At 55.7% G+C, this 26,954-nt stretch overlaps 1 protein-coding gene across 4 annotated transcripts in view; it reads right to left on the bottom strand.

Moving 5' to 3' along the window:
* Positions 1–26,954, bottom strand: part of ZMIZ1 (zinc finger MIZ-type containing 1) — a gene marked incomplete at its 3' end in the record, with an annotated part of 188,508 nt that overhangs the window by 96,461 nt on the left and 65,093 nt on the right. For all 4 annotated transcript variants that reach the window (XM_082672927.1, XM_082672928.1, XM_082672929.1 and 1 more), the window contains 2 exons: positions 10,102–10,210; positions 4,037–4,150 (listed from right to left, as the gene is read on the bottom strand). In XM_082672927.1, coding sequence (XP_082529053.1) covers positions 4,037–4,150; positions 10,102–10,161 — 174 coding nt within the window. In that variant the 5' untranslated portion in view covers positions 10,162–10,210. The remainder of the gene's footprint in view (positions 1–4,036; positions 4,151–10,101; positions 10,211–26,954) is intronic.

The following is a 26,954-nucleotide window of genomic DNA, read 5'->3' as shown; positions in this document are numbered from 1 at the left end:
AGTTACTTAACCTCTCTGAGCCTCAGGTTCCTCTTCTGTAAAGGTACAAGGATGTCTCTCATTTCCAAGGTTGTGTGTGATGGGCTCTGCCAGTTCCATGTGTCCCAGTTCTGTCTCATGGCTATACCCTAAGCCCCTCAGGGCAGAGCCCTCATTTCCTACTTTGCTACCATTCTCAGTACTGGGGTGGACAGGTATTTGTGGCCACTGCTGCTGCTGCTTTGGAGTCAGGCATGAGACAGAGTTCTGGATCTGACAATTATTCGTTGTTGTATCTCACCCAGGTGATTTAACCTCTCTGGGCCTCAGTTTCCTCATCTGTGGAATGGGTACAAAATCTCCTTCTTGCAAGGATGACAGCCAGGACCAGGCACACAGCTCAGTGAATGCTGTCTGTGACCATACACCCATGGCTTCAGCAGTGAACACTCTGAGGCTGTGGGGAATTCCTCCCTGGAGAGACGGGGAGGGCACTGCTGCTGTGCTAACTGGTTTCTGTCTCCCTTTCCCACCTCCTCTCGTACCCGTCTCCCCTCTCCTATGCTCTGGCCGCCTCAGCCTTCTTTCTGTTCCTCGAGCAGATCAAGCATGTTCCACCTCAGGGGAGGAAGGAAGAGCAAGTTCAGAGAGGCCTGACTTTGAGGCGGACCCCCAGAGAGGGGGCTCAGCCCTGCAGCTAAGGGAGGGGCCAGGGAAGAACCTGGTCCTGAAGAGTAAGTAGTGCCCGTGCTGATGCCCCTCGGGAGGGGCCGTGGGGCTCCTGCACTTCTGCATCCTGGCGTCAGAGGGCATGAAGGAGAGAGTGGGGCAGGGGGCCGCCAGCGTCCCAATGCTCTTCATCCCAGGGCCTGGCCCTGGTGTGGCAAAAATGTGTCCATTTACTGCCCAAGGCTAAGTGGTTTTTAATTTATATCCTCCAAGTAAGCCGGATCCAGAGGAATCTGTTTCCAGAGGTCACCCAGGGGATGACAGCAACCTGGAGGGCTCAGGCTGCCCCTGAACGGGAAGCGGTACGAGTGCGTGCGTGCGTGTGTGCGTGCGTGCGTGTGCGTGTGTGTGTGTGTGTGCGTGTGTGTCGCTGTGGAGCGGGATGGGGGGTACTCGGCAGCCTCGCCCTACCTAGGCCCCTTGGGATCTCTCACCTGTCCTATCTCATCCCTCCCCATGGGGCAGGGCTGGGGCTGAGGATGCCCAGGGGGATAGGAGGACTGGAGCAAGCAGGGCCCTGGGGCTCCTGGGGGGGTCAGTGGTACCAGCCTGGGACTGCAGCAAGCTGTTTGTAAAATAGCATTGATAAGCCTTTCCCTGACCCCTTGCAGTGTCTTCATAAGGATGCAAGGAGACAGTGCCGGGAAAATGCTGTGGGCACCAAGGGTGTCTTCTATGACCCCCTCTGCCCCCCAACCTTTCTTGCTGCTGGTTCTATTGTGCTCCAAGTGACAGTCAGACTCAGGTCTCTATGGCTGTGACCAGTGGGCCAAAGTCCCCTTTCTGGCTAAGCGGCAGGTCGGGGGTTCAGGTGGGGGTCACAGCTGGCCATTCAACCAAGTGTATGCCTTAAACTGGGGTGCAGAGCTGGCACTGGGCTTTTGTCTACACAGTTTCCTGTGGTCTCATCCCCTGCCAATCAGATCCTACAGTTTTCCTTGGGCTCCCTCCTCCAGGAAGACCTCCAGAATCCCTCCATCCTACCCTCCAAGGATGTTCCCCTTCAGAGCTCACACAAATCACATCCCATCCCTCACCTGCTTAAGACCCTTCAAGGGCTCCCCATTGCCCTTCAAATCATCTCCAAACTCTTCTCACTTAGCTTGCAGGCTCTTTGTTAGTTGGTTTCTGCTTCCCCCTCTGACCTCATCTTGTACCCCTCTCCCTCTCCTGTGCTCCAGACATCTGAGACTTCTGTCTGTTCCTTGAACAGATCAAGCCTCGGGGCCTTTGCACTGGCAGTTCCCTCTGCCTGGAGCACCCTTCTCTCTCATCTTCCCCTGGCTGACTCCTTTTCGCTCTTCAGGTCTCAGCTGGAGGTCACGTCCACCAAGACTTTTCCTGACCACCACCCCGCCCCCTCTTCCAGGGTGCTGGGTTCCATCCTTACATACTCCTTATGTGTTTAGCGTCTGCCTCCCCATTGGAAGGTAAGCTGTTTGAGAGAGGCCCATTGTGCTCACTGCACACCCCTCGGGGGGCCCCTGTGCAGGACCTGCCCACAGCAGGGACTTGGTGAATGTTTGTTGAATGAATAGATGAATGACAGGGCTGGGGCAGGGCCAGTTTCTAGTCATCTCCTGTCCACCTGCCCAGCCAGCCTGGCCAGGGCCATTGTTGGATTCAGCCTCAGGTCCCCACCTCCTAGGCAGAGGCAGGCTCGGGATGGGGTGCTGGGGGAGCCTGGCAGCCCCCCCTCCCCCTTCACTTACGGCTACCAGCAGCTGGGATGGGAGTAACATCTGTCTCTGCCCGCAGGGCTTAGCCTGACTCAGGATCCCCACAAAGAGGATTAAGGGAGCTGGGTGAGGGAGGGGGAGCTCAGGGGGCTGGAGAATAAGGAGGGCTGGGCAGTGCAGGCTGCCGCCTGCTTTGGCCCTGTGGCCCTGAGGGAGCCAGATGGTGTCAGCTTCAGACAAATGGAGGAGCCCGGGGAGGGTCTTGGCTGCGTCCCTGCTTCGCATCCCTAATGGCCAGAAATATCCCCTCTAGAGGCAGACGGGTCTTGACTTGAATCCCAGGTCCACTTCTAAGTGGCTGTGTGAACTTGGGAAGTCAGTCACAACATCTCAGTTTCCTTCTCTATGAAATGGGGAAGAAGACAGGACCAGACTTCTCTGAGGACACAGTGAGAAGGCGTAGCCAGCGGGCCAAGCTCAGTGTCAGGCACAGGAGAGGTGTTCTGCAGTGATGGCCTTTCACCTCTCTCTTGTCCTGGAGGTTTTCAGAAAACACGGTGCCCTTGAATTTTACTTATTGTTCCCGCCTAACCAGGCATAAGTCTTGGCCTCTCCTCTCCAAGCCTTGGGGTAGCTGGGCTCCCCAGCAATGTGTTTAGCCACATTCCCTTTAAAGCTGACTCAGGACCCTCTGAGCAGCTGTCCTCACTGGCCGCAGAGGTGCCTTCACCCTTATGGATATAGGCCACGTGGCTGGGGACAAGCATAAGCTTTGAGCTCCTTCCACGTGGCTGTCAGCCAGCAAGCTCCGAAGCTTGGCAAATGATACCGCTAGATCTGGCCTGGCCTCTGCCCAGCTTGTATCCTAGACCTTTACCAAGCTGAGTTAATCTCAGTTCCCTGGGTTCTGTTGCACATCTGGGCCTTGGTGTGTGCCATTCCATGTGCCTAGAATGCTCTCGCTATCCTCAGCTGCTTGTGCAGATGTATCAAACTCCTGCAGATGTAGAAGTGGCTCCTTTTCTCAGTTTTCTGCAACCTGCCCACCACCCAGGCCGATAACCCTTCCCTTCTCTATGCTGCCTCCATTTTGTACACAATTTTCTCAACCGTCTCTTTCCACATCTGTCTCCCCCCTAAAGAGGGAATCAGGCTTGGCAAGGTCTCACTCATCTTCAGTTTCCCAGGACTTAGCAGAGGGGATTGTACATGATAAACGAGGGATCAATCCGTGTTCATCTGGATGGATGGATGTAATAGGAGCTCAATAAACGCTTACATGAATGGATAGATGGCTGGCTGACTATAAAAAGAGCTCAAAAGATGTTTACCTAAGTGAATGAATGAATGACTGGATAAAAGGAGGGCTGAAAACCCTTCAAGAGTCTCTCTGCTTTACTTTTGATGGAACATTTACTCCCATCGGACTTGGAACTCTTCAAAGTAGGATCTATGTCTTTCTCACCAATTGTCAAGAACCCATATAATCCCGAGGACTCTGTCTCCCCATCAGACCAGGTTCCCTGCGGGTGTATGTGTGTCGGGTACACACGGAAGTGCCCTTCCCTCCAGCAGCAGCCTGGACAGGCGCACTAGTCCCTAGCCATCCTCCCTGGGTGCAGACACAGGCGGGGCGAGTACAGACTCACCGTCAAACAGCCCATCAGGCTCTGCTCAAAGGGCCGCTGGAAGGCTCGCGGGTCTCCGCACCAGTCCAGCAGCTCCGTGGCAGCATTGTGGAAGTTGGCAGGGTTCTGTAAGTGCTGTGGGAGAGGGAAAGGAGAGGCAGCATGAGGCTCCAGGAGTGAGGCCAGCACACGTTAGTGTGGGAGTCTGGGGCCGCAAAGACCCCAGGCATCCCTGGGGAGGAGACACACAGAAAGGGGCAGGCCAGGAGTAATGGGTTTTCTCAAACTCCTTCTTATCCACCTTCCCTCTGCATCTCCAACCCCAGCCCAGTTCCTGGTGGCATGGGGATTCGTGGCCCCATCGCAAAGATAGAAGAACGAGGGTTTAGAAAAGAGCACTAATATTAGATACTAAAATGTCTTCTGGATGCTGGCAGTGGGGTAGGAAACCCTGTGGGCTTCAGGAGGGTGGCATGTGGCTCCCATCCTTGGGGCTGCTGGCTCTCCCCGAGTCAGGACAGACTGGCCCTGGAGATTCCTTCTTGATGAGCACCCACCCCCACCCCTGCCCCAGTAACCAGCACCACCATGCTGCCTGCTCCGGCTTCAGCAAGCCCTGCTATAGCCAGTCAGAGCAGGGGCGTCAGAAAGAGGCCTCCGGGCCACGCCCAGCCGGGAAGGTGCGCTCAAGCACACTGTGCCCAGGTTACTGTCACACCGTGGTCAGGTGTATGCGGCTTAGCCACCCCTGTTCCCCAAAGCCAGATTTCCTGGGCTCGGTCTGGCTCAGCTCGGGGGTGCAGGCCCTGCCCAGTTACGGGGTCTGAGTTAACGGAGAATGAATTCTGGTGCCAGGGCGTCTAGATCCTGCTTCAGAGCCAGGCCACGGGGCTGACAGGGGTGGAGGGTGGCTTCCATGGCTACCCCTTCCCTCCTTAACACTTATCCGTGTCTTCCCAGGCCAGGCCGAACTAGGCACTGAGTCCAGGGTCATGAAGAAGGTTGGGGCTGAGCTGGGACTCCAGGGCTGGGTGCGACCGCCTGTGGGTCCTCCATCAGGACACCTAGAAGGTGTCCACAGGGGTTGGAGTGTAAGCCAGCTGCAAAGGGGATGGTGGTACCTTCTGGGATCTCTGTGTCCTCGGTGCTGGGAGAGACTGGGAACAGCAGCTGTCCCCAGGGCAGCGGCTCTCTCCCAACTTGCAGTGAGAGTCTGCCTCAGAGCCAAGGCAGGGAGGGGTCTTAGGAGCTGGCAGGTCTCAGAATTGGGAGGCGAGCTGAATGTGCTGGGGGAGCCCCTGTGGGGCTGGTGCCCTGGAGTCACACTGCCTTCATCCACAACTATCTACTGACCTAGGGCAACCCCTCCCCTCTCTGAGCCTCAGTCACCCCATCTGTAAAATGGGGATGGCAGATCACGGCTTGGTGGTGGTAATTTTTGTCTTGCTTAGGGTTTCATCACTGCTATTACGATGTGGTTTGTGAAAGGCAAGATTTAAAAGTGGATGGAGGAAAGTGAAATGAATTGGAGTATCCTCCCTCTGTGGGAGCAAAGGGAGAGGGAGAGATGAAAGAAAGAGGGCAAGCATGCAGCGACACAGCCTTCCGTTAGGGGGCCACGGTGAGGATTAACCACGATGAGGCTTATATGGCCCCTGGCAGAGCGCCTGGCGCGTGGGATGCTCCCACGTGGGGCTGCCCTTGGCCCCGACTCTGTCTCCCAAAGGCTCCGCTGAGCACTCGGCAGCTCCCGCCCTAGCCCCACACACGGCTCTTTCTGCAAAGACAGAGCTCCCTGCGCGTGATCTTCCTGCAGAAGACAGGAGGACGTCCACGGCCAGAAGCAGACCCTTTGAGAGGGCAGCACGGGCCCTCGCCTCTGCCGCCTGTGCCCTCCCTAAAACCTGCCCCCTCCAAGGCCACGGGCGGCATCTGGTCTCCACGTGGAAAGCCATGCAAATCGGTTAATTCCCTGCCTAGCAGTCTCTCTCTGCTAACTGACTTATTCCGTTTATTTCCATGATGTCACACCCAATCAGCAGGGTCAGCAACCACCGCCTGGTGCTCTCAGAGTTGCCCGCCTACAGCACTCCCACCCTAGGCACACCTCTGTGGGGCTCTGGGCTCCCAGTCTCATGGGCCCAGTTTTGTTCTGGCCCCCAAGCACCCAGCCTCCCATCTCGGTCCAGCCCACCGCTGAGCTTCTCCACTCTCGACCTAGCCAGTTCACGTGGCCTTCGGCCTGGGCTATGGGTAGTGACTCATGGGCGCAACTCATTGGTAGAAAGGACGTCAGGCACCCCATTCAGTAGCTATTGCTCTGTGGCTCTGTGGCGTTGGCCAAACCTCCTGCCCTCTCTGTGCTTCTGTCATCTGTTTAGACTACAAGGTGGCTACGTGATGCAGTGGAATGAACAGGATAGACCTGGACCAAACCCCATATCGGCCACTGAGTCACACAGCCTGGGTGTGTTCCTGAGCTCCAGATCTCTCATCTGCAAAAGGGGGTGGGGACAGCTTGCAGTGCTGCTGCAAAGTTTAGAACCAACATACGTCATGACATCCCCATTACAGAGTAGGTGTCAGGTAAAGACTGCTATTGCTTGATATGCTAGGACCTCTGTACAGTTTCTTGTTTCTCCTGCAAGCTCCTTGAGAGCAGAATTGGGGCCCCATTCACCTCCAGAACCCCCAAAACTGGCACGAGGCCAAGCCCATGCATTAATGGCTAGTGAGCAGCTAGCTGGCCAAAGGATGGTCCATCTGCAGAGCTGGCCAGCAATCCGGCAGCTTCAGAACGGGTCCCCAGTGGAGGGAGCAGGGCTGGGTGGGCTGAGCCTGGCTACCCTTTGCTGATATGGGGATGGGAGCACAGATCTGAATCACAGGCAGAGGCCTCCCTGGCTGTGGCTCTTACTGGATACTAATACCCTGTCCCTCCCCAGGAAGCCTGCCCATCTCTACAATTTCTCAGAAGATCCTTCTGGGCTATATCCACTGGCCACTGAGTCTGCTGGAGCAGGAGTTGGGGACACCAATGCCCAGATTAGGGACTGGCTACCAGACCAAGTGATGAATGCATTTTATCAGTCCATCTGTGAATGAAATCATCTATCCATCCATCTACCCATCCATCCATCCATCCCAAAATCAATCAATTCATCCATGCATCTATCTACTTGCCCACCAACCCATTCATCCATTTACTACTTTACCCATCACTCATCCATCCATTCATCTATCCATCATCTATATCCACCTACCATCCGCTCACTAACTGCCTTTCCATTTGTCCGTCCATCCACCCATCCATTCATTCCCTTAGCTATCGATCTGTCAGTCTACCCCTCTCTCATTCTTCCCCAACATATCTGGGCCCCACCCTGGCCTGGACTCTGCTGACTTACAGAGGAATACGGCACATCCTCTGCCCCTGAGGAACTCAGCCTGGTGGGAGACCTGATGTATACCTTGCAGGGCTTGTATCTTAAGGGAGAAAGAGCAGGATGGGTGAGGTAACTGGGTGCCCAGGAAGCACCAGGGCTCAGAAATGGGAAGTGCAGATACTCAAAAGGGCACCTGGGGTTTGGGGAGGTTGCTGTGCAGGAATTAGCTGATTTGCATGGCTTTGCACGTGTAGCCCAGATAAGCCCGTGGGGACAGGAGTAGGTCATGTTGTAGAGGGGGCACTGGTTCTCCCTGTACCTGAGGCTGAGAAAGGAGAAAGGCAGCTGAGACAGAGGCCTGGAGGGAAGATGGATAGCCGGGTGCTCGGGGGCTGGCGCGTGCCAGTAGTGGCTAGAACCGGGGTGGGTGGACAGGGAAGGCTGCGCCGTAGAAGTCAGGCAGGACCGAGAGTCGGAGGCTGTGAGGCCCCCGATGGGAGCCACAGCTCCACCAGCCAGAGGTAGGCACAGCCAACACGCATCATCCTCAGGGCACGCAGACCTTTCTTTTCTAATTAGGATACGGGACATCTGAGAATCAACAGTCTTCAGCCAGCCGCGGTCGCCCTCTGGGGCAGCTGAGGAGCAGACATCAGTGCTGAGCTGTGTCTGCCTGGAAGTGCGGGAGTGGGCGTGGAGGACACAGGGAGCTCTGGATAGCCCAGGGTGGGGGGGCATCTGGACAGCCTGCTCACCCTCACAGGTGTGCCACTCTCTGGCCCACACGCAGAGCTGTGTGTGTGTGTGTCTGTGTGTGTGTGTGCAGGGCAGGCCGGGGGAGGGCAGTGGAGGCGATCCCTGGCTTTTCAACAGCTCTGGGACCCAATGGCTGGGTGTGCATCACGACGCCTGTTTACAGACGACGGGAGATGAAGCGGTGACTTAATCAAGGTCAGGAAACCAATGAATGGTGGAACGGGGGCTCAGGCTCGCTGACTGGTAAATCTGAGTCCTGTGAGGGCTGCTCCTGGGTGGGCTTCTGCCCCCGCTGGATCCCTGGGAGGCCCAGGGACTAAAGGGCACCCTGATTCCTGCAGGGAATCAGACGCAGAGAGAAAAGACAAGTTGTGAGCAGGTTTGAGGGGGAGCTGTTTGCCCAGCACACAGAGGGCTCTAGCATAGGGGCTTGACTGTATTATTGGGGGTGGAGCCATTGACAGCTGATCCCTCATGGGCGGAAGAAACTGGGTCAAAGGCAGAGCTGGGAGAGAGTCCCGCAGAGCTTAGAGGCGGAGGAGAAGGAGGGAAGGGCAGAGGAGGAGCCCATCGTCTGGTTTCTATTCTGTGACGGGGAACAGAGGCGTAATTGGCGTTTGGGAGAGCTGCTCTGTGGAGTTCAATCTGTAACAAGTCTGCTTCAATTTCCTCTCCTCAGACCCGGCCCAGGCTTCTGAGATTGCTCTGCGTGATGCTAATGGGACGGCACACATCCCTCATTCCTGCCGACTAGCCTCAGCTCCACTGGGCCCTGGTGTTCAGCGGGGAGGGGGCATGCTGGGTGGGGGTGGGACTGTGAGGTCTGCCCCTGCCTCCCCCCGGGGTCCTGAGGCCAGAGGGCTATCCTGGCTACCCGAGCTGCCAGCTAAGCCCGCCTAAGCCAGGGGCCTCGCCACAGCTGTCCCCTCCCTGTCACTGCAACACTGAGGACAAGAGCCCCCGCCACAGTGAGCTGATCACCTGCCACGTGCCAGCCTGGGCTACGTGCTCCACCCACAATGTCCTCAGAGCATCCTACGAGGTCGGCCTTATTGGACCCACTTCACGGGGGAAACTGAGGCTCAGAGAAACAGAGGGACAGGCCTGAGATTATACCATGGGTGGGTATGTGGAGGAGTGAGGATTTGGGCTCAGGTCGGTTTGATGGCAAAGCCTCTGCCCCTTCCTGGAGTAAAACAACACCGGAGCCTGTGCAGGGACACTGCTGCCCTGGGCTGCAGGGAAGCTGAGCCCAGAGGGTGGCCGCATCACTCCTGGTCACCACTGGGGGGCATCTGCCTGCCCAAGCGTAACCAGGCTTCTTCAAGTGGGGACCTCTGAGCCCACCGTGAGCAATCCGGACAGGGTACTGGCAGGTGAATGGCGTCTTAAGCTTGGTGTGAGCACAGGAAGGAGGGGGAACTTGTACCCTCTGGGACGAGGCCCTCCTGGCACCTGTGGGGCAGGACTGTGTGACTTCGGGTGACTCCCTTCCCTCTTCTGGGCGTTGGTTTCCTTTTCTATTTCTTCACAGAGAACCCCTGGAGCAGAGAAGTGGGGAGCTTGGGTCTGGGAAGGAGATTAGGCACTTCACCTTATCCTCAAAACAGCCCAGAGTGCACAGCAGAGCTCAGAAAGGGCACGACACTGGCCCAAAGTCATACAGCTGGGAAGGGAAGGGAAGGGACAGGAGAGAGCCGGCCTTTGAACCCAGGTGAGTGATTCCAGTGTGAGGCTGGTCCGCGCCAGCCACATTCTCACGAGGGGGGCAGCTGGGGAGACTTAGGCAGTCGGCCTTGCCCACTGTCACCTCCACCCAGCACCTTGGGTGCTCAGCTATACAGCGTAGAGCAGCCCCACTGCTCTGCCCGCCTCGCCTGCCCTGCCCTCGCCAGCGGGCCTGGCTACCAGAGGCAGAGGAGCGAGCCCGGGCCACACACCCACCTGCTTGATGCACTGCAGTCGGTCATTGGTCTGTTGGATGTGCCTGTCCATAGAATTCATTCTGGCCGTTTCACTGGGTTCTACCCGAGAGCCATGAACGTTGTCCAGCCTGTGAAGACAGAGGAGAGTGGGTGTCACTGGGGTTGTGCCAGGCCTGCCGGCCTCATCGCCACCCTCCTGCCCTGACTCAGATGTGCTGGCCTCAGTGGCTCCCAGCGGGTTCCAGGGCCCTTCGTGAGCTGTGGTGGCCTCTGCCCTGGGCAGCCCCGCGCTGGAAGGAGGAACTGCGGCCACGGCCAGCCAGCGCTTCTCCACGCTCAGCCCTGGGGGAACCCCATCTGGGCTGAGGGCAGGAGGTGCTCCTGGGTGTTCTCTGTGGGTGGCTCATGTGGGCACTGGGCAGGCGTGTCCACCACGCCCACACGTGCGTGTTGGGCGGCGGTGGTAGGGACGACGGCTCCATCCGCAGGCACAGGGCTTACCCACTCGATGTGGCTGTGTGTGTATGTGTGAGTGTGCACGTGTGTGTGCACAGGGATCTTTCTACATGACGACCCTGACTGCACGTGTGGTCTAAGTGCAGCAGCCCCATCACAGGTGCCCTCCCCGAATCCCCCACGCCTTCGAGTTTGCAAACCACAATTCCATGTTTCCCCTTTGCCCTCCCGGGAAAGAAGGAGGGCAGCCCTCAGCACCGCCCCCCTTTTCCAGATAAGGAGACCGAGGCTCAGAGAGAGGAAGGGAGTTCCCCGGGGTGGCACAGGGAGCCTGTGTCAGAGCTCGAACGAGGCCCCGGGGCTCTGCCTGCCAGTTCACGGCCGAGTGGTTGGGGGACACAGCTGTCGCACTCAGGAGGCTCACTCTTCCTGAATGGCGCTGGGCCTGGGGCACATGAGCACGCATGTGAGGAGGCCCCTGGAGCCCCCAGGCCTCTCCAGGGAGGCCTCGACTGCAAAGGCAGAGATGGAGATAACGATGGAGGAGGAGAGGCAGCGAGACAGAGAGAGAAGAGAGAGGTTTCCCCTCTGGTCCCCCCACTGCTCACGGGTCCAGGTCCTCGGGCCAAAGCGTAAGTCTGCTCGTCACTGGCTGTTCGCCCTCCAAGAAGCCAGGCTGTAGACACGTGGGTCAGACACAGGGTGCTCAACAGAGGCCCCCAGCACCTGGCCTTCTCTGCTCTCCCGAAACGCCGCCCCCTGAAGGCCCCTCATCTCTGTCCACGTCACCAGGTCCCATCTACCAAGTACGTTCTGTAGGCTGGGCCCTTGCACTCTCTTCTTGACTCCTCACGCCTGCTCTGTAAGACTAGAAGCATCTCCATTTTACAGATGAGGAGACTGAGGTCTGAAATCTGCCAAGTCCCACAGCTAGTGGAAGCTTGGACCGTGTCTGTCTGCCTGTCTGCTCCCATGCCCTGGCTCTCTGCCCCCAGCATGGGCACCCTGGTTGGGGAAACTGACACCATGCCTGGCCGCAGCCTCGCGAAGAATGCCCTGCTCCTCTTCCAAGGAGCTCTTCCCTACGCAGCTCCTTTAAAGCACTTCTTATCGTTCCATTTGTGCTTGAAAAGGCAACTCATTTGCGTGGTTCAAAAATCCCAGGTGTCCAGTGAAGTGCTGGCCTTGTTCAGCCCCCAGGGGCCTTTCCAGAGAGAAGCAGTGTCATCTGTCTCCTTCTGAGGGACTCATCTTAGAGAAGCAAATATCTATGTGTACTATCCCCTGCCACTCCTTAAAAAAAAAAACCCATAAAACGATAGCATTCTTTTTTTTTTTGCGGTACGCTGGCCTCTCACTGTTGCGGCCCCTCCCGTTGCGGAGCACAGGCTCCGGACACACAGGCTCAGTGGCCACGGCTCACAGGCCTAGCTGCTCCGCGGCATGTGGGATCTTCCCGGACCGGGGCACGAACCCGCGTCCCCTGCATCGGCAGGCGGACTCCCAACCACTGCGCCACCAGGGAAGCCCAAGCAATAGCATTCTGCACACACTATCTGGACCTTGCTTTTTTCCTCTTAATAATATCTCAAAGTTTATTCCACATCAAGACATAAAGAGCCTTTTCATTTCTTAGTGGCTGCACAGTATTCCCAGGCACCGATGAATCATTTATCCAACTGCCATCTGAATGTCCACCCGTGCCAGGTGCAGTCCTAAGGCCCGAGGTCCTAGAAAAGGCCCTTCTGCTCCAGGGGCTCACTCTTGCCCAAGTGACGAGTCCTGAGCTGTCCCCAGATTTTATTATTGCAAACAGTGTTGAAGGATCGCCTTTTGTATCAGCCACATCATTATGTGTGAATTAATCTAGAGAACACACTCTTGGAAGTGGAGTTTCTGGGTCATTTAGGCATTTGTACTTTGATAAATGCTTGTTGGATTCACCTTTCTTGGAGCTTTCCAGCAAAAAGGTAAAAATGGGAGTAGCATCCCCACATTGATTTCTCCTACCCTCACCCCACCAGCATCCCTGCATTCACACCACTATCACACATTTACATCCCCAGATAGCCAACTTCTCCGTTACTTATCCATTTAAATGCCCGTCTGTCCATCCATCCACCCACCCACCCAAACATCTTCAGCCTCCCCTTGCCCATCCATGCATGCTTCCAACTCACCTAGTAAACACTTATCAATATCTATACTGTGCTAGCTCTACGGGGCATGAGAGATGGAAATGAAATCAGTTTCTTGGGTCCGTGGAACTCTTGCTGTAACCCCATATCCACTCCATGTCACCTATTAGGTGACTGTTGAATTCCTCTTATAAGTTAGGTGCTGGTCCAGGCACTAGGCAAAGACACTGGTACTATATCCCCACTTTACAGATGAGGAAACTGAAGCTCAGGGGTTATAGTAGCAGCTCCAGAATCCTGGCTTTCCCACTACAACCAAAACTTTTGTACAGGTACTGGGGATGGGCCAGGGAGGGTGGAGGGTACCACCGTCTTGTAGGTGTGTGCGTCAGCGGGGAGAGTGGTGACAGGGTTACTCTCCTTGCTACACCTGTAGTTCCCCCAAGCAGGGGCTGGGTTTCTCCTGCTGAGTTTACCTGCATGGAACCTCAGCCAATGCCCCTGGTCCCTGGAGTCCCTGGACTCCAGGGACCAGGGACAAACCCTGGTGAGGGAAGCAGGGACGTGGGTGGGGCCCAGAGCAGGACTGAGCCAATGCCACCTTCGGTGAGGCCACTTCAGCTCCTGGTGCCAGATGCCATCTGAGTGGAAGAGACCCTGCTGGTCTCCCAGGCACCTGGGTCTTTCCAGCCCCACCCAGGACATGAGTGAACGCTGGCTGCCAGGGTCCCAATGAGAGAGCGCCATTTCCACAGTCAGTGGGGCAGGGACGCCAAACCAAAGGGACCCATGAAACAAAGCCCTTGGGACTTCCCTGGTGGCGCAGCGGTTAAGAATCCACCTGCCAATGCAGGGGACACGGGTTCAGTCCCAGGTCCGGGAAGATCCCACATGCCGCGGAGCAATGAAGCCTGTGCACCACAACTACTGAGCCTGTGCTCTAGAGCCCGCGAGCCACAGCTACTGAGCCTGCGTGCCACAACTACTGAGGCCCGCACGCCTAGAGCCTGTGCTCCACAACAAGAGAAGCCACTGCAACGAGAAGCCTGCACACCGCAACGAAGAGTAGCCCCCGCTTGACGCAACTAGAGAAAGCCCACGTGCAGCAACGCAGCCAAAAAAAAAACAGAAAAAAACAAAGGCCTGCGCCAAGTCAGGAGGAGGCTGAAGGAAAATACAAAGAAACCCCAGGCCTGTGCAGGCTTCAATGCCCTGGCTGCAGGCTGCAGCCAACCAGGACAAAGGGCCTGTGGTGGCCCAAGAGGCCAGCAGGGGGTGCTGTTGATGAAGCTAACTGCCCAGGGGGCTAGAAACCTGCACTGTGGAAATCTGGTGAGGGATTAGGTGGCCACACAACACTCTGTCTCTAAGTAGGAACTTTTGGGGGACTTCCCTGGTGCTCCAGTGGGTAAGACTCCACACTCCCAATGCAGGGGGCCCGGGTTCGATCCCTGGTTGGGGAACTAGATCCCACATGCACACTGCAAGTAAGAGTTTGCACACCGCAACTAAGAGTCTGCATGCCGCAATGAAGATCCCGTGTGCTGCAACTAAGACCCGACTCGGCCAAAAAAAAAAAAAAGAGAAAGAAAGAAAAGTAGGAACTTTTCCAAGGATGGGCACGGCCTTTTGTCTCTAGTGTCAGAGACCTAGTGGGGCCTTGATAAATGCTTGTAGAATGACTGACAGATCATTTCTGGGGCCTGGGGCTGCTCAGCCCACCCAGGGAAGCCCCAAGCAGGCACCAGGAGTCCAGACTCACCCAGACAGCCACCTGGGGGCCCAGAGGTTGTCCTTCCCTGTTGAGCCGTGGCAGAGGGCCACAGGTTTCTCCCGAGGAAGCAAACAGTAAAGGGGAGATAGACTGTCGGGTTTGTCTCCACTCTGGCTCAGGGGCAATCTTTTCTAGAGGCCAGTGGCTGGACTGAGTTGACTTCTGGATTCAAAGATGCTCAGAATATCATTGGCCAAAGGAAAACCACCCCGAGTTCAGCTGGTTTTATTCTGGGGAGTCTGAGGCCCACAGGTGCTGTTTCCTGGGTCACACAGCATGTCTGGGCTGGATCTAGACACCAGGGGGCTTTTCTCCCAGGCTGGGGCTCCATGTTGTAGGAACCAAGAAATGAATGGCTAGGCCTGGGACACCTGTGAGACCCAGAGCATTGACAGGAGAGACATCACAGGGACAGCTGTGTGTCGTGTAGGTCTTAATCTATAAAAGAACAAAATGTCTGGCTAATGAAGGAGATACTCACAGGTGAGGTGACATTTTTAAACCACCAAGATCACTGGGAAATTGGGGTTATTAACACCAGGAATGGATGGGGCTGGAGGCTCCAGCCCTGCAGAAAAAGAGTCAAGGCCTAGAAGGCTAAAGATTATGGACATGGAGAGAGGAGGAGGGCTGAAGGAGGCATGAGAGAGCTAATAGCTCACTGAGGGGCAGTCTGAGATCTTCCATTAGTTCTGCACCTGCTGTGTTTAGGCACCAGGCCAGGCCCTGTGCACTGATAATTCACTCAATCCTAAAAGGCTCAGAGAGGTGAAGTGACTTGCCCAGGATCACACAGCCGGGACAGTGTTGCGCTGAGATTCAAACCCTCTGCCTTTCTAACCATTAATGTGTTGTTCTTCCAACTCCTCCAAGACTGTCAGGGCCTCCTGGAAGTCCCCACCCAAGTCTGTGCCTCAGCCCAAAGAGATGTTCCCCTGGTTCCACCTAACCTGTCCAAACCCATCCACTTGCTTCTAAGGCCATCCTGGTGCCACTGGGCTCCCTGCCTGCGGGCCAGTGCCGGGAAGTGGCGAGCGTTCAGAGGCCAGCAGAGGTCGCTCTCCGCCGCAGGAGCGTTGCTGGGCTTGGCTGCAGTCTCTCTCCTCCCAGCCTGGACTCCTCTAAGCTAAGAGTCGAGTTGCTACAAATCCTCCGTGGCGGTTGCAACTCCAGTGCCCACCAAGGCCGGGCTCCCTCCCAACTGGAGATCACTGTTGGCCCGGCCCTGGGTGTACCCAGGGCCTCGGCCCTTCTTCTTTGCCTACCTCCCAGTGGGGAGTGAGCTCAGGCGGTCAACCGCCTGTGGCCCCTGGCCCCCTCTCCTGGTCTGAGCAGCCACCAGCCTGCAGGAGATACACAGCTAGTCAGCTTGGGGGCCTGGAGGCAGCCCAGCTCTGCCACCCTCCTCCGGGCCTCAGTTTTCCCATCTGTAAAACGAAGGCTAGCAGGCTGCTGGCAGCCCTTCAAACTCAACATCTTAGGATTTTGGTGTCAGGAGCTCCAGCTGTTTGGAAAATGCCATCTCAACAAGTGCAGGATACTTGACTTTAGAACTGCGAAGGCTGTCTCAAGGCCGGCCTGCAGGGAGCCTGCAGGCCCAGGAAACTCTGGTAGAACCGCTGTTCCAGGGTCACCTAAGACCGCAGACGCTGCCCCTCTCTCTGCTCTACACTTTTCCCTGCAGCTTATGCTGGCTTGGCCTAACTGCACGTAGGCAGGTTTTCTGATGGTGACATGTGGGTTGGCCGGTCTTCTCAGCTCCCAGGGGAGCTCTTGAAAGGGACAAGCTTCCATTCTGCACGACTCACCACTAGCGGGGCATGGGCAAGTTCAGCCTCAGAGGAGCCTAGAACAGAAGACACGCTCAGGAAAAGCTAGCTGCTCTCAGGCACGTAGGGCTGCTCAGAGAGTAGACTGCTGAGAGTCGAAAGGGAGCCTGGGAACCACCGGGTCCTGGGTCCTCATGCAGCAGGATGGACACAGGGAGACAAGGGCAAGCAGGACTGGAACTCATCTGTCGGGGTCTAAGGAGGGCCCTGGGTCATCTCCAGGCTCCCTGGAAGAATCTCTCCTGTTCTGAAACGCTGGGGGAGGCACATGGCCCTCAGCAGGCTCCTGCCTAGAAACGGGGAGCAGGGTGCTCCCAGCTGCCCCATGGAAAGTGGGGTCCTGGAGCCCTGGAAGCAGCTCCCTGGGGCTGACATCAGCAGTACTAACATCAGTGTGTTTTATTTTTCCCTTTTGAGGCCAGACAAGTTAACTGGCACACTTAACACACAAGCACCCAGGGGAGAGACATTTGCATATGTGTGTGCACACCCACATAATTATGTACCCCCTTTGCACACTTACGCATAGGTATATGCACACACTTGAGGGCTGGCCCAGACGTACAGAGCACACACAACTCCTGACAGCTTGCACAGGCAAGTGGCAGGTCCCCAGGGGAGCTGTGTGAGCAGTGGTGTGCAGAAACAATTCAATCACCATGCACATCTGCAGCTCAGATTCCCCCGGGGCGAGCAGTGCCGTCAACAGTGGTGGGGGGACTATACCTACAGTCTGCAGAGAAGAGGCTGCATTCCAAGACATTGCCAGGGCCAAGGAACTTGGGACATGCCTGCTCGTCAGCCTGGTGGCAGAGCCTGGGGTTCCAGGGGACCCATCCCGACCAGTCCCTTTCTAGTTCTCAGACTCCAACAGGGGCAGATGTCGTGGATTCAACAGTGACCTGAGTGTGAGTGTCACTCTAGGTCCTCCTCTGCCTGGCCCCCACCTCCCACTACTCCCCGCTGATCCTGTGTCCTCCACGTGGGGCTGCTCCCTGCCTCCTGGACTGTGCTCTGAAGATCACACCTCTACGTCTTTGCCTCAGCCCAGAATGCCTGGCTCCCTTCATACATTAAGGCCTGGTTCAACGGTCACCCGCTTGGTTGGTTTCCCCCAGCAGAGTCACTCACTTCTACTTCTATGTCCTCAGTGCCCCTGTCACGCACCCCCAACTTGGTGGTACTAGACCAGTGGGGTGTCTTTGCATCCAGCTCCCCCGTCAGCTGGGATGTCTTCCAGTTGTGGATTCCCAGAACCTAGCCTAGGGCCTGGTACCCAGCAGGTGCTCAGCAATGTTTATTAGACGGATGGATGGATGGCCATCATTGGGCCCAGAATGGCAAGAGCTGAAAACGCAATGACTCAGCCCTAATCAGAGGATCTCAGGATGGAGAGAGACTCTGATAACTCGGTCTGGGGTTTCCAAAGAGTGATGCATGTACCACTGGTGGAACAAAGACGATTTTAAGTGGTCCATGGGCAAAACTTGTACATTTTCATAGGGAAGTATCTGGACTACAGCAATTATCACTGGTGAGTTCGTGGATATTATTACTTAGGACAGGGTTAAATAAGGGAGGGATGGCAAACCTAAAAGGATTAAAGAACGATTTTAAACACAGTATAAATGGTATGAAAGTGACGGAAGTTAAGCAAGCACTGATGGAGTTTGATGCCTTCCTCCTCTTAAAAGTAAAGGAGCTCAGAGAGGTGTAGCAGCTCTGCAGCCTGCACCAGACACACTGCCTGGAGGCAGAGGAAGAGGGTGGTGGTGAAGCAAAGACAGTCAGAGTGACTTTGTGTCCTATCCCAGGGAAGTCAGGGAGGTGGGGCAGAGGGACAGACATGAGTGGGGAGAGGGAGGAAAGAGGCAACTCCAGGCAGCTGACCGGGACCAGCTGCTTCCCATTCTTGGCCAGGCAGCTGGAGCAGGCCCTTGGGCCACCTTGGCCTTGCATGGGGTGAGGCCCCTGGGTAGGGGGTGGGCCCTGAGAGCCAGACCTTCTCGGCTGGGAGAGTGTGGGAGGGCACTTTATTTCCCTAAGCCTTCATCTGTCAAACAGAAAGGTGCATCGCCTCCCGGCCCACTGCGCTGAGTAAGTGAAGTCACTCAGGGCACAGTGTTCTGAAAAGGGAAATCCTGATTTGGACAACAGCTCTTCCAAATCCAGGTCCCCCTTCTCAACTCCGGGAGTGCCCCATGACAAGACTCGACCAGGCTCCACACCTCCTGGCACTTGAGGTTCCTGGAAGGGTGGACCTACTTCTCTCCATGACCCCATCTCCCAGCTCCCGCTCTCCTCTACAGGAACCCCTACTGTCAATGGTCGTTGACGGAACAACACAATGTACCCTGGGTGCATCAGAGAGGACGCTTCCTGAGGGCAGCCTTGTACACCTGACAACCTTTTCTGGGACACAAGAGTTAATCCAGAAGAGAGGACGGCTGATTTGGGAGAACACGTGTTGATGCTATGCTGACAAAGGTGCCAACCCAGGGTCCCGACCCACCCCACGCTGTGCTGGGAATCCCAGCTGTACTTGGGGTGTGCCTCATCCCCCTGGGGCATGTGACACCTTAGCAGGCCCAGGCCATGCCCTTGAGGCCAAACCCTCCTGCCACCCTCTGGCCACACTCCAAGTCCGTGACCTCAGGGTGAACTTTCACTGCCAGCTTCTCTCCCCAAAAGGTGAAGGAGGGCCAGCTTCAGCCCTGGATAAGGTTGCTGGGTTTTCTCTCATTCCCAAGGCTATGCCACCTCTGCTTTTTGTTTCCTCAGAATGAAAAGAGAAACTGAACAAGTACTGAACCTATAGGTGCCGGACAAAAGGCTCAGATGCCATGCAGTGGGAAAGGGGGAGGCTGGAAACAGCTCCTTAAGGGCACTCAGAGATCACAGGGTGGGATGAAGCTGGAGATAGAGCCAGGGTCCCCTGACTGCCATCTGGTGTCCTCTAGAAGGCTGTAAATACACTGCAGATATTCCTACAGCTCCAGCTCTAGGACAAAGAGGTGTTCTCCACTGTGTCTTCATTACCCCAGCCCCTCAAGCCTCCAAATCCATTCACCTGGCATTCTCCAGGAGCTCCAGACAGGGGCAGGGGCAATGGCATGTCCAAGGGAGAGTCAGATATAACTAGATGAGCCCTTAAGAAGCACATAGGGCTGTGGTGTATGGGACGCTACTCCTACCTCCTGCACCCATGACAGGCATGGCTAATCAGCCCGTACTCTTCCCACTGGGTCCAGACATGCCCCAGCCAATCCTCCACACACCCTTCTGCCCACCCTTCTTAACCACCTGGTACCGACACATGAGAAGAAAACCTCTGGGCAGCTCCCTTTTTTTTTTTTTTTTTTTGCCACACCAGGAGGCACGTGGGATCTTAGCTCCTCGACCAGGGATCCAACCCGAACCCCCTGCACTGAGCACGGAGCCTTAACCACTGGACTGCCAGGGAAGTCCTGGGCAGCTCCATTTTTAAAAGGAGTGACCGGAGGCCTAGAGGAGAACTTAGCCTGGCGTCACCAGCCAGTCGAGGCATGAGCAGAGACCTGCATGCGGATTTCCCAATTCGTGACCTAGTCCTCTCTTCCCTAAACTGGGAGTCAGAGCCAGGCTCTTCTTGAGCTGACAACCCACGTATGGACCACTCAGGCAAGCCAGCCACATTTCAAGCAACCTTACATCAACCACGGCCTCACAGCAGCTTGGGGACACTATTATCCTATTTTGCAGAGGAGAAGATTAAGGCCCAGAGCGGGTGGGTGATTACTACCCAGTCACACAGGGATGACACAGGCTGGCCCAGGACAGTAGCTGTTTCTCCTGAGCCTGGCCTTTTATTTTTACGTGTATACCTTTTCTTTTAGTTAGTTCCTATGAACTGTCAGATTTTTAAAAAGATTTATTTGCACTGAAAGTGGTAGATGATAAAAGCAAGCAGGCCTCATGGCTTAGATCTAGAATGGATCTGGGGATCTGCTCAGGTCTATCATTTACAGATGAGGAAACTGAGGCCCACGGCAGGGGCAGTGGTGGAGGTGGAGCAGAGCCTTGAGCCTCTGTTCTGGGTCAGAAGTGGGGCCAGGGCCACACCCGGGCCTCGGGAGCCCTGGCTGCCCTGAACTTCTCGGCTCTCTCTGCCCACCCATGTCCAGGCACCTCCTGCGGGTGCCGGCTGAGGGCAGGCCTGTGGGCCCAGACCGCTCAAATAGGGGCCTGCCCCGGGGAGCTCTCAGGGGTCTCGAGGTGGGGGGGTGGGAAAGGACAGGGTGACTATGACAGGCTATGCCAAGCCTGGTGGGAGCAAGGGCTCTGCTCCCCCTGGGGAGCATCTGTGGTTTTTTCTGCAGAAGCCCTGTGACGTCCCCGTGGCTCCGTGTGGATTCCTGGCGTCCCAGCTGGGCTGCAGCTGGCACACTGACCCCGTAAGTCCTGCCTCTTTCTAGAAGGCCTGTGGTGCAGGGGGTGAGTCAGCTGGGATCTGGTGCCCGTCACCCTGGCTGCCATCAAATCTGCATGCAGGGAATCTCTGGGTATGAGGCTACTCAGGGACTAAACCACACCTGACCCAGGCTGGGCATGGGAGCCTCATCCCTGGAACCCTCCAGGGACAAGCTGGGCACCCCACAGGCAGCCTGAAAACATGCTTCCTGAATGTCTGCTGAGAGACAAAAATTCACACTAGGTGCTCCAAAATCGTGTGCTGACTTGACACTCTCACTGTGCAAGGCACTCTACAGTTTACAAAGCACCGATGTCATAACCTCATTTGACCCTTGTTATCACCTCATTTACGGGGCAGTATAGCTTAGCGGTTAAGGTCACCAGGCTGCCTGGGTTCAAATCCTGACTCTCACTTGCCAGCTTCTGTGACCTGGAGCAAAATGCTGTTCTCTGAGTACCTCAGGCTCCCCATCTGTAAAACGGGGGCGATAATAACTAATAACTGTGCCTACTTCGTAGGCTGCTGTGTCCATTAAATGAGTTAGTGAATAGGAAGCACTTAGCACAGCCCCAAGCACGTGAGCCCTGGCTCTACACAGGACCCAGGTGGGCCTTATCGTCTCCATCGCAGGCAGGAGGAAACCGGGGGTCAGAGAGGAGCCGGTACTTGCTGGGGGGCGGGGGGAGTTAAAAGCCAACCACTCTAGACACTAAAGACCTTCAACTTTTTTTAGAAACCTAGTTTTAAAACTTATTTTTCAACCTTGCAACAACATCTTAGGCAGAGGCTCAGCTCATACAACAATTAGAGGGGTCGGGCTCTGGATGGAGGGGAGGGGGCAAGGCTGCCCCCTCCACTAGCCCTCACACCGGGGCCTCTGAGAGCCACCCTGAGCCTCAGTGCCGGGTGCCTCGGAGCACGTGGGTGGCTGAGGCAGGAGCCCCGTGCCCACCGGCCAGAAGGCCACGTTGAGGAGCTGGAGGGATCTGTCCTTGTGGCAAAGGCCAGTTGTGAAAAGTTCCAGAAGGAAGCGGGGAGACGGTCAGTGCTTTGGGCCGTGTGAACTGAGCACGGCTGCTGCAGAGCAGTGCCTGGACGCCCACGTGGGGTCTGTCCAGGTGGGCACTGTCACTGAAGGAGGCCTATTCTGGGAAGAAGGAGGGCAGTGGCCAGGACACTCCAGACCAGGCTGCCTGAGGTCTGTTCCTCGGAAATGGGTCCTCCCTGAGCGAAGGATTCTCTGGTCAGATCGTTGGGCGGAAGCTGCGTACTCTACGCCCTCTGGAGGGGAGGAAGCGCGCTTCCATGCGAAGGGCCTTAAAGAATCTGGATTTTCCCAAAGTGACTAGAGAGCAAATTACTTCTTTCACGAAACACGTTTTAAAATCCCATAGAGCTAGTTTTCCCCGGAACCGCCTTTGACAAATTCCGACCTAAGGGGAGTGGCTGTCGGATGTAGAGGCTGGATGGCAGGGAGAAAGACTGCAGAGGAAGACCAGTCTGTTGGCAGGCTTGGGGAGGGGTGCCCAATGGGGTGGGGGACCAGAAACTGAAGTGTTTCTGGTCGCAGGAAGAGAAGTCACAGAGCACCCACTCCAAGCTCTGAAACCCACCGCCCAGGAGGCCTGGGGCCCTGGATTCTGAATCCAATGTTATGGCTTCATGAGGCCACCACCGCTTAGACGTACCCAACCAACCAGGAGCCCGCCTGCGGGCCCCCGCAGCTCCCCGCCCCGCGCAAGGCTGGCCCAGGTCAGGAGGAGGGCAGCCCAGGTCACTTTCTGGAAGGGCAAAGGCCAGAGTTGGAAGGTCAACTGTGCTGCCTGACGCAAGAGTCTGGGTTGTCTGGGGATGCTGGTACCTCCCCTGCCCCACCCAAGCCAAGAACTCTAAAGGGAGGCCCGAGGCCAAGGTGGCCCTCCAGCAGCCACTCAGAAATCTCCGTTCATCATTATGAATAAGAAGAAGAGCAACACGAGTAAGTACCTGTGTGTCAGGCAGCGCGTTTGGTGTTTTATGTGAATTATCTTTATAACGATATAGGTAGAATGATTAGCACCATCTACAGATGGGACAAATAAGGCTGAAAATGATTAAGGAACTTGCCCAAGATCAGAAAATGGCAAAGCTGGGATTCGGACCCGCCTGTCAGACTTCAAAACCCAGCGTCTATCCCCTAAACCAAGCTACATCCACACCATCCTGGGGCTGGGGGCTGAGAAAGCTTCTTTGCCGATGGCCCAGCTCCAGGCTGTTCTGGAAGAGGCCTTTCAGTTCATTCATCCACGGGGCACCGCCCTTTGCCAGCTCTGCACTGGCTGTGCCCAGCCTAGAGCTGGACAACGTGGACAAGAGCCATCAGTTCTCAGGGGGCTCCTGGTTGGGGGACCCCAATCACGCCAGTTACACGTGCAGTGCTGTGGACACACAGGTGACCTCTCTCTGGGCCTGTTTCCTCAGCCCCAAAGGATGGGGCTGACTGAGCTGTTATGTACTTTCGCCCGTACTCCCTAAACCCCTAAGTACGACACTCAGGATCTAGTGAGCACTCAGTCTGCACCAGGCCAGTTCACACACATTATCTCCCCTAATCCCCGCATCGACCCAGGGAGGTGGGCATCGTTGCTCAGACTGCACAGATGAGGAAACTGAGGTCCAGAGAGGTTATGAAACTTGGCTAAGGTCACACTGCGGGGCAGTGGGGTTGCTGGGATTGGATCCTGGGTTTGACTCATTTCAAAGGCCCACCCAGCCTGATGCAGGGCTGGAAGAGGATGCAGGGGGGATTCCTGCCAGGCCTGGGCCCACGTCACCTGGTGACTGTAGCACTCAGCCCCTCACCTCTCGGGGTTGGTGAAATTCTGGCTGGGTGAAATGATTCTTAAGCCATTTTCTAGCTTTAATGCTCTGGCAGGAGGGTGGGGGAGGAAAGGATTAAATAACAACAAAAAAGTGAGATGGCATCCCTGAGTTCCAGAAGCCCGGAATCCAGGTGAAGGCAGACCAGCTGTACTAACCGACCTGTGGGCAATGCCCACCACGGGGGCTAGACTATGGAAGGCCCAGAGCTGTGCTGGGGGGCAACCCCATAAGCTTTCTGGAGGTGGAGGGGCAGAGCTAGACCTCCAGCAGGGGCAGTGTGGCTGCGCAGAGTGCCAAGCTATGGGGGTGGGCTGGGTTGGGGCAAGGAAAGCCTCTCTTATTTTGGAAATAAAACCACACGTGCCCAGTGCCCCTCCGACCAGGCCTGACCAGTCAGCGTGGCAGGGTGGCATCGGGGTCCTTCTTAAGGGAGAAAGTATTGAAATGAAGCAGGACGCGCACAATTCATCTGCTTTTCAATTAACTCGCCCTGCTGCCTTGAGTGATTCCCTGCTTACGTTCATTCTTTTGAAAATTCCGAAACGCTGTTTCTGACCTGTGATTTACTATTGCCGTTCATCTCTATAAGCAGTGTTTTAGCTTAAGTGGCGGTTGCATATTAATTACAAAGTTAATTATGTGCTGTGTAATCATGTTGTAATTCATTAGTTTACACTCTGAGAGCCTCATGCTAATAGCAAGATCTGACAGAGGGGTTCAGGCATCACCAAGAAAGATCTGTTGAAAACCCAGAATGGGGCTGAAAAGGACGTGAGCCCCATCAGGATGGTTCCTCGGGACTCATCTGCTTGACCTGAGCCCCGGTCATTGTGCTCCTAGAGGCTATTCTCCTGAACAGAGCGCTGTACCCTCACTGCCCGGGGCTCTAAGGGATCACGGTCTGGAGTGCACACTGCTTTCAAACCCTTATCTGCTGAGGACGGTGGAAAACCCAGCTGCGTCTTGTTTTTTCCCTCACGGAAGTCCAGGGACGGGAACAGAATTTGTTTAAAATTACTTACGGAACAGAGAGTGACTTCTAGGTGAAAAATTAACTGCTCAGATCACCAAAACAAAGTGGCCCTGGGAACACTGACCGTGGCGCAGCCTTGGGAGGGGCCTCGAGAGGCTTCAGGTCTGAGACAGTTCTTCAGATGGGGAGACCCAGACCCAAGAGGAGGAGGGGCGTGGCTGGGTTTGGGACCAAGGTCTCTTCGCATCCTTTTCCTTCTCTACCATCTCTTCTGAAGCATCAGGGATCTTGAAATGAACACTGGCCACATTTCTCTCTCCCTTCTTTCCTGTTTTGTTTTGTATCCTAATGATCTGACCCACAGGGTGGCCTTGGCTGTGAATCTCAACTCCACTCCTTACCCAATCTCAAAACCCCACTGAGGCCCAGGTACTTTGCCTGTGAAAAGAAGATGGATCCTTGCACAGGGATCAGAAGATGGATGGGAAGGAAATGTGGGTCCTCCAGTCTGCCCATACCAGACTGCTCTAGCAGTGTTCCAGAGGATCCTTTTCTAGAACCATCCCAGCTAGTGGAGAATTCCCCATGATCCTCCAATGGCATTTAAAATCAATGTGAGTGAAGACAGGCCTACCACAAAAGCCACCCCCTCTCTGCAAATCTGTGGATCAAATTTCAAGCCTTTGTTGCATGAGGGGATACAAAGCTGTGACCTACTCTGGACATAGTGATCCGGTGGCTGAGACCCTCTGCTTTCCAAATATAAACCTGCTTGTTTTATTTTTGCTGACAGCTGAACAACAACAACAAAAAAAGATGTGGAAGTCTGTCCCCTTCTGGCTCCAGTCAACAAGAGGAGAGAAGGACTCCGAGCCCCAGCTGGCATGGGAGGAAGATAAATAAGAAAAAACAAAACATGTCCTCATGCTACAGCGGAATGTTTAAAAAAGAGGTGGAGAGCACAAGGTCAGGGGCAGATTTCATTTTCTCTAATTTTAGCAGGCTGAGGTAGGAGGCAGGATGCTGCCGACTCAACAGTTTTGGGGGAATCAGTTTTGGAGGGAACTCATTTGTTTGGTGGGGAGGGGGGGCGTCTTAACAGCCAAAGGCGCTGTGGTTTCCTTTCCAGGGAACACATTGGTTTCCTTGGCAACAGAGAAGTCCAGCCTCCGAAGTTCTGCCGAGAGACCGAGGCTTGGCCTGGGATGCTCCCGACAATTACCCAAGGTCTCACCATCCCACTCGCCCAGGCAGTGCGCCGGGTGGGAGAGGTGCAAAAATGTCAGCTCTGCAGAAACGTGGGCACCGATCTCCGTCCCTCCCCCCTGCACTCGTGCAAGCAGCTATTCATCCCCAGATCACCACTTTCCAGGGCTTTATGGCCAAGCAGGTAACAAATGCTAGAAACAGCTTGGAAACAGGCCTGCGTTTGACAGCACCCGAGGACCTCGAGGGAACAGTAACGGCTCTGGGGCGGGTGGCTGACGGTCCAGCGCGCCTCAGCCTCACATGGCTGGCACAGATGAATGGCATCAGCACAGAGAAGGTCTGAATTTCTGAAGTCACCTCCCTCTATCCAGGCTCACTCACGTGGCTCCGGAGCCCAGCTTCCCAGAGAGCAATATTTAAACGTCTGGCCTGGGAAGACACCATCCATGCAGCAGGTGTGGGAGGGCTGGGGTGTGAGTGGGAGGAGGAGAGGAAGCAGAGAGGGGCCGGTGATGGAATCTGCAGAGCACTTATCCCAGGGCGCACTATGCTAAGTGCCCCACACGCTCTGTCTCATTTAACACTCTCTCCAGTTGCCAGGGGAAGTAGTCACAATTATTCCTGGCTGGAGGGAATGGAAGGAGTCAAGTGACCTGCCCAAGGCCACCCAGTGAGTGGCAGAGCTGTGAGTCACACCTGCCAGTCTCCGAGCCTCCGAGAGGGGTGGATGGAGTGACAGGGACAGGGAGGGCGGGGACAGTTGCTCTGGCTAGCGGTTTACTCCACTGGTGGCGAAAGGGAGACAAAGGTTCCTGGAATTCTCCCTTCTGCTCCCCTCCCCAGAGCCTCCCCCCAATCCCCCCTGCATCTAAACATTCCCCAGGAAGACAGGCCCCAGAGCAGAGCTACCCAGAGGCCCTGACCCAGAGGCCCCAGCCCCTACACTCCACCTCGAGGCAGACGTAGCACTGGCTAACGTTTTCTGAGGGCCTGATGTTGCATCCTTTATAAGCTTTATCTCCTTTAAGGCCAGAACATTTCTATGAAGTAGGTAGTAATGGTCCAATTTCTAGATGAGGACTGGGGGCTCAGTAGCATGTCCAAGTTCGTACAGCTAGCAAGAGGCAAAGCCGGAATTCAAGCCCCAGTCTGATGCCAAAATCTAGGTATACCCTTAA

Source organism: Grampus griseus, assembly GCF_964374135.1.
Source record: "Grampus griseus genome assembly, chromosome: 16".
In the NCBI taxonomy this organism is placed as follows: domain Eukaryota; kingdom Metazoa; phylum Chordata; class Mammalia; order Artiodactyla; family Delphinidae; genus Grampus; species Grampus griseus.
The sequence above is the reverse complement of the archived record's forward strand: the minus strand, read 5'-3'. Positions and strand labels throughout refer to the sequence as shown.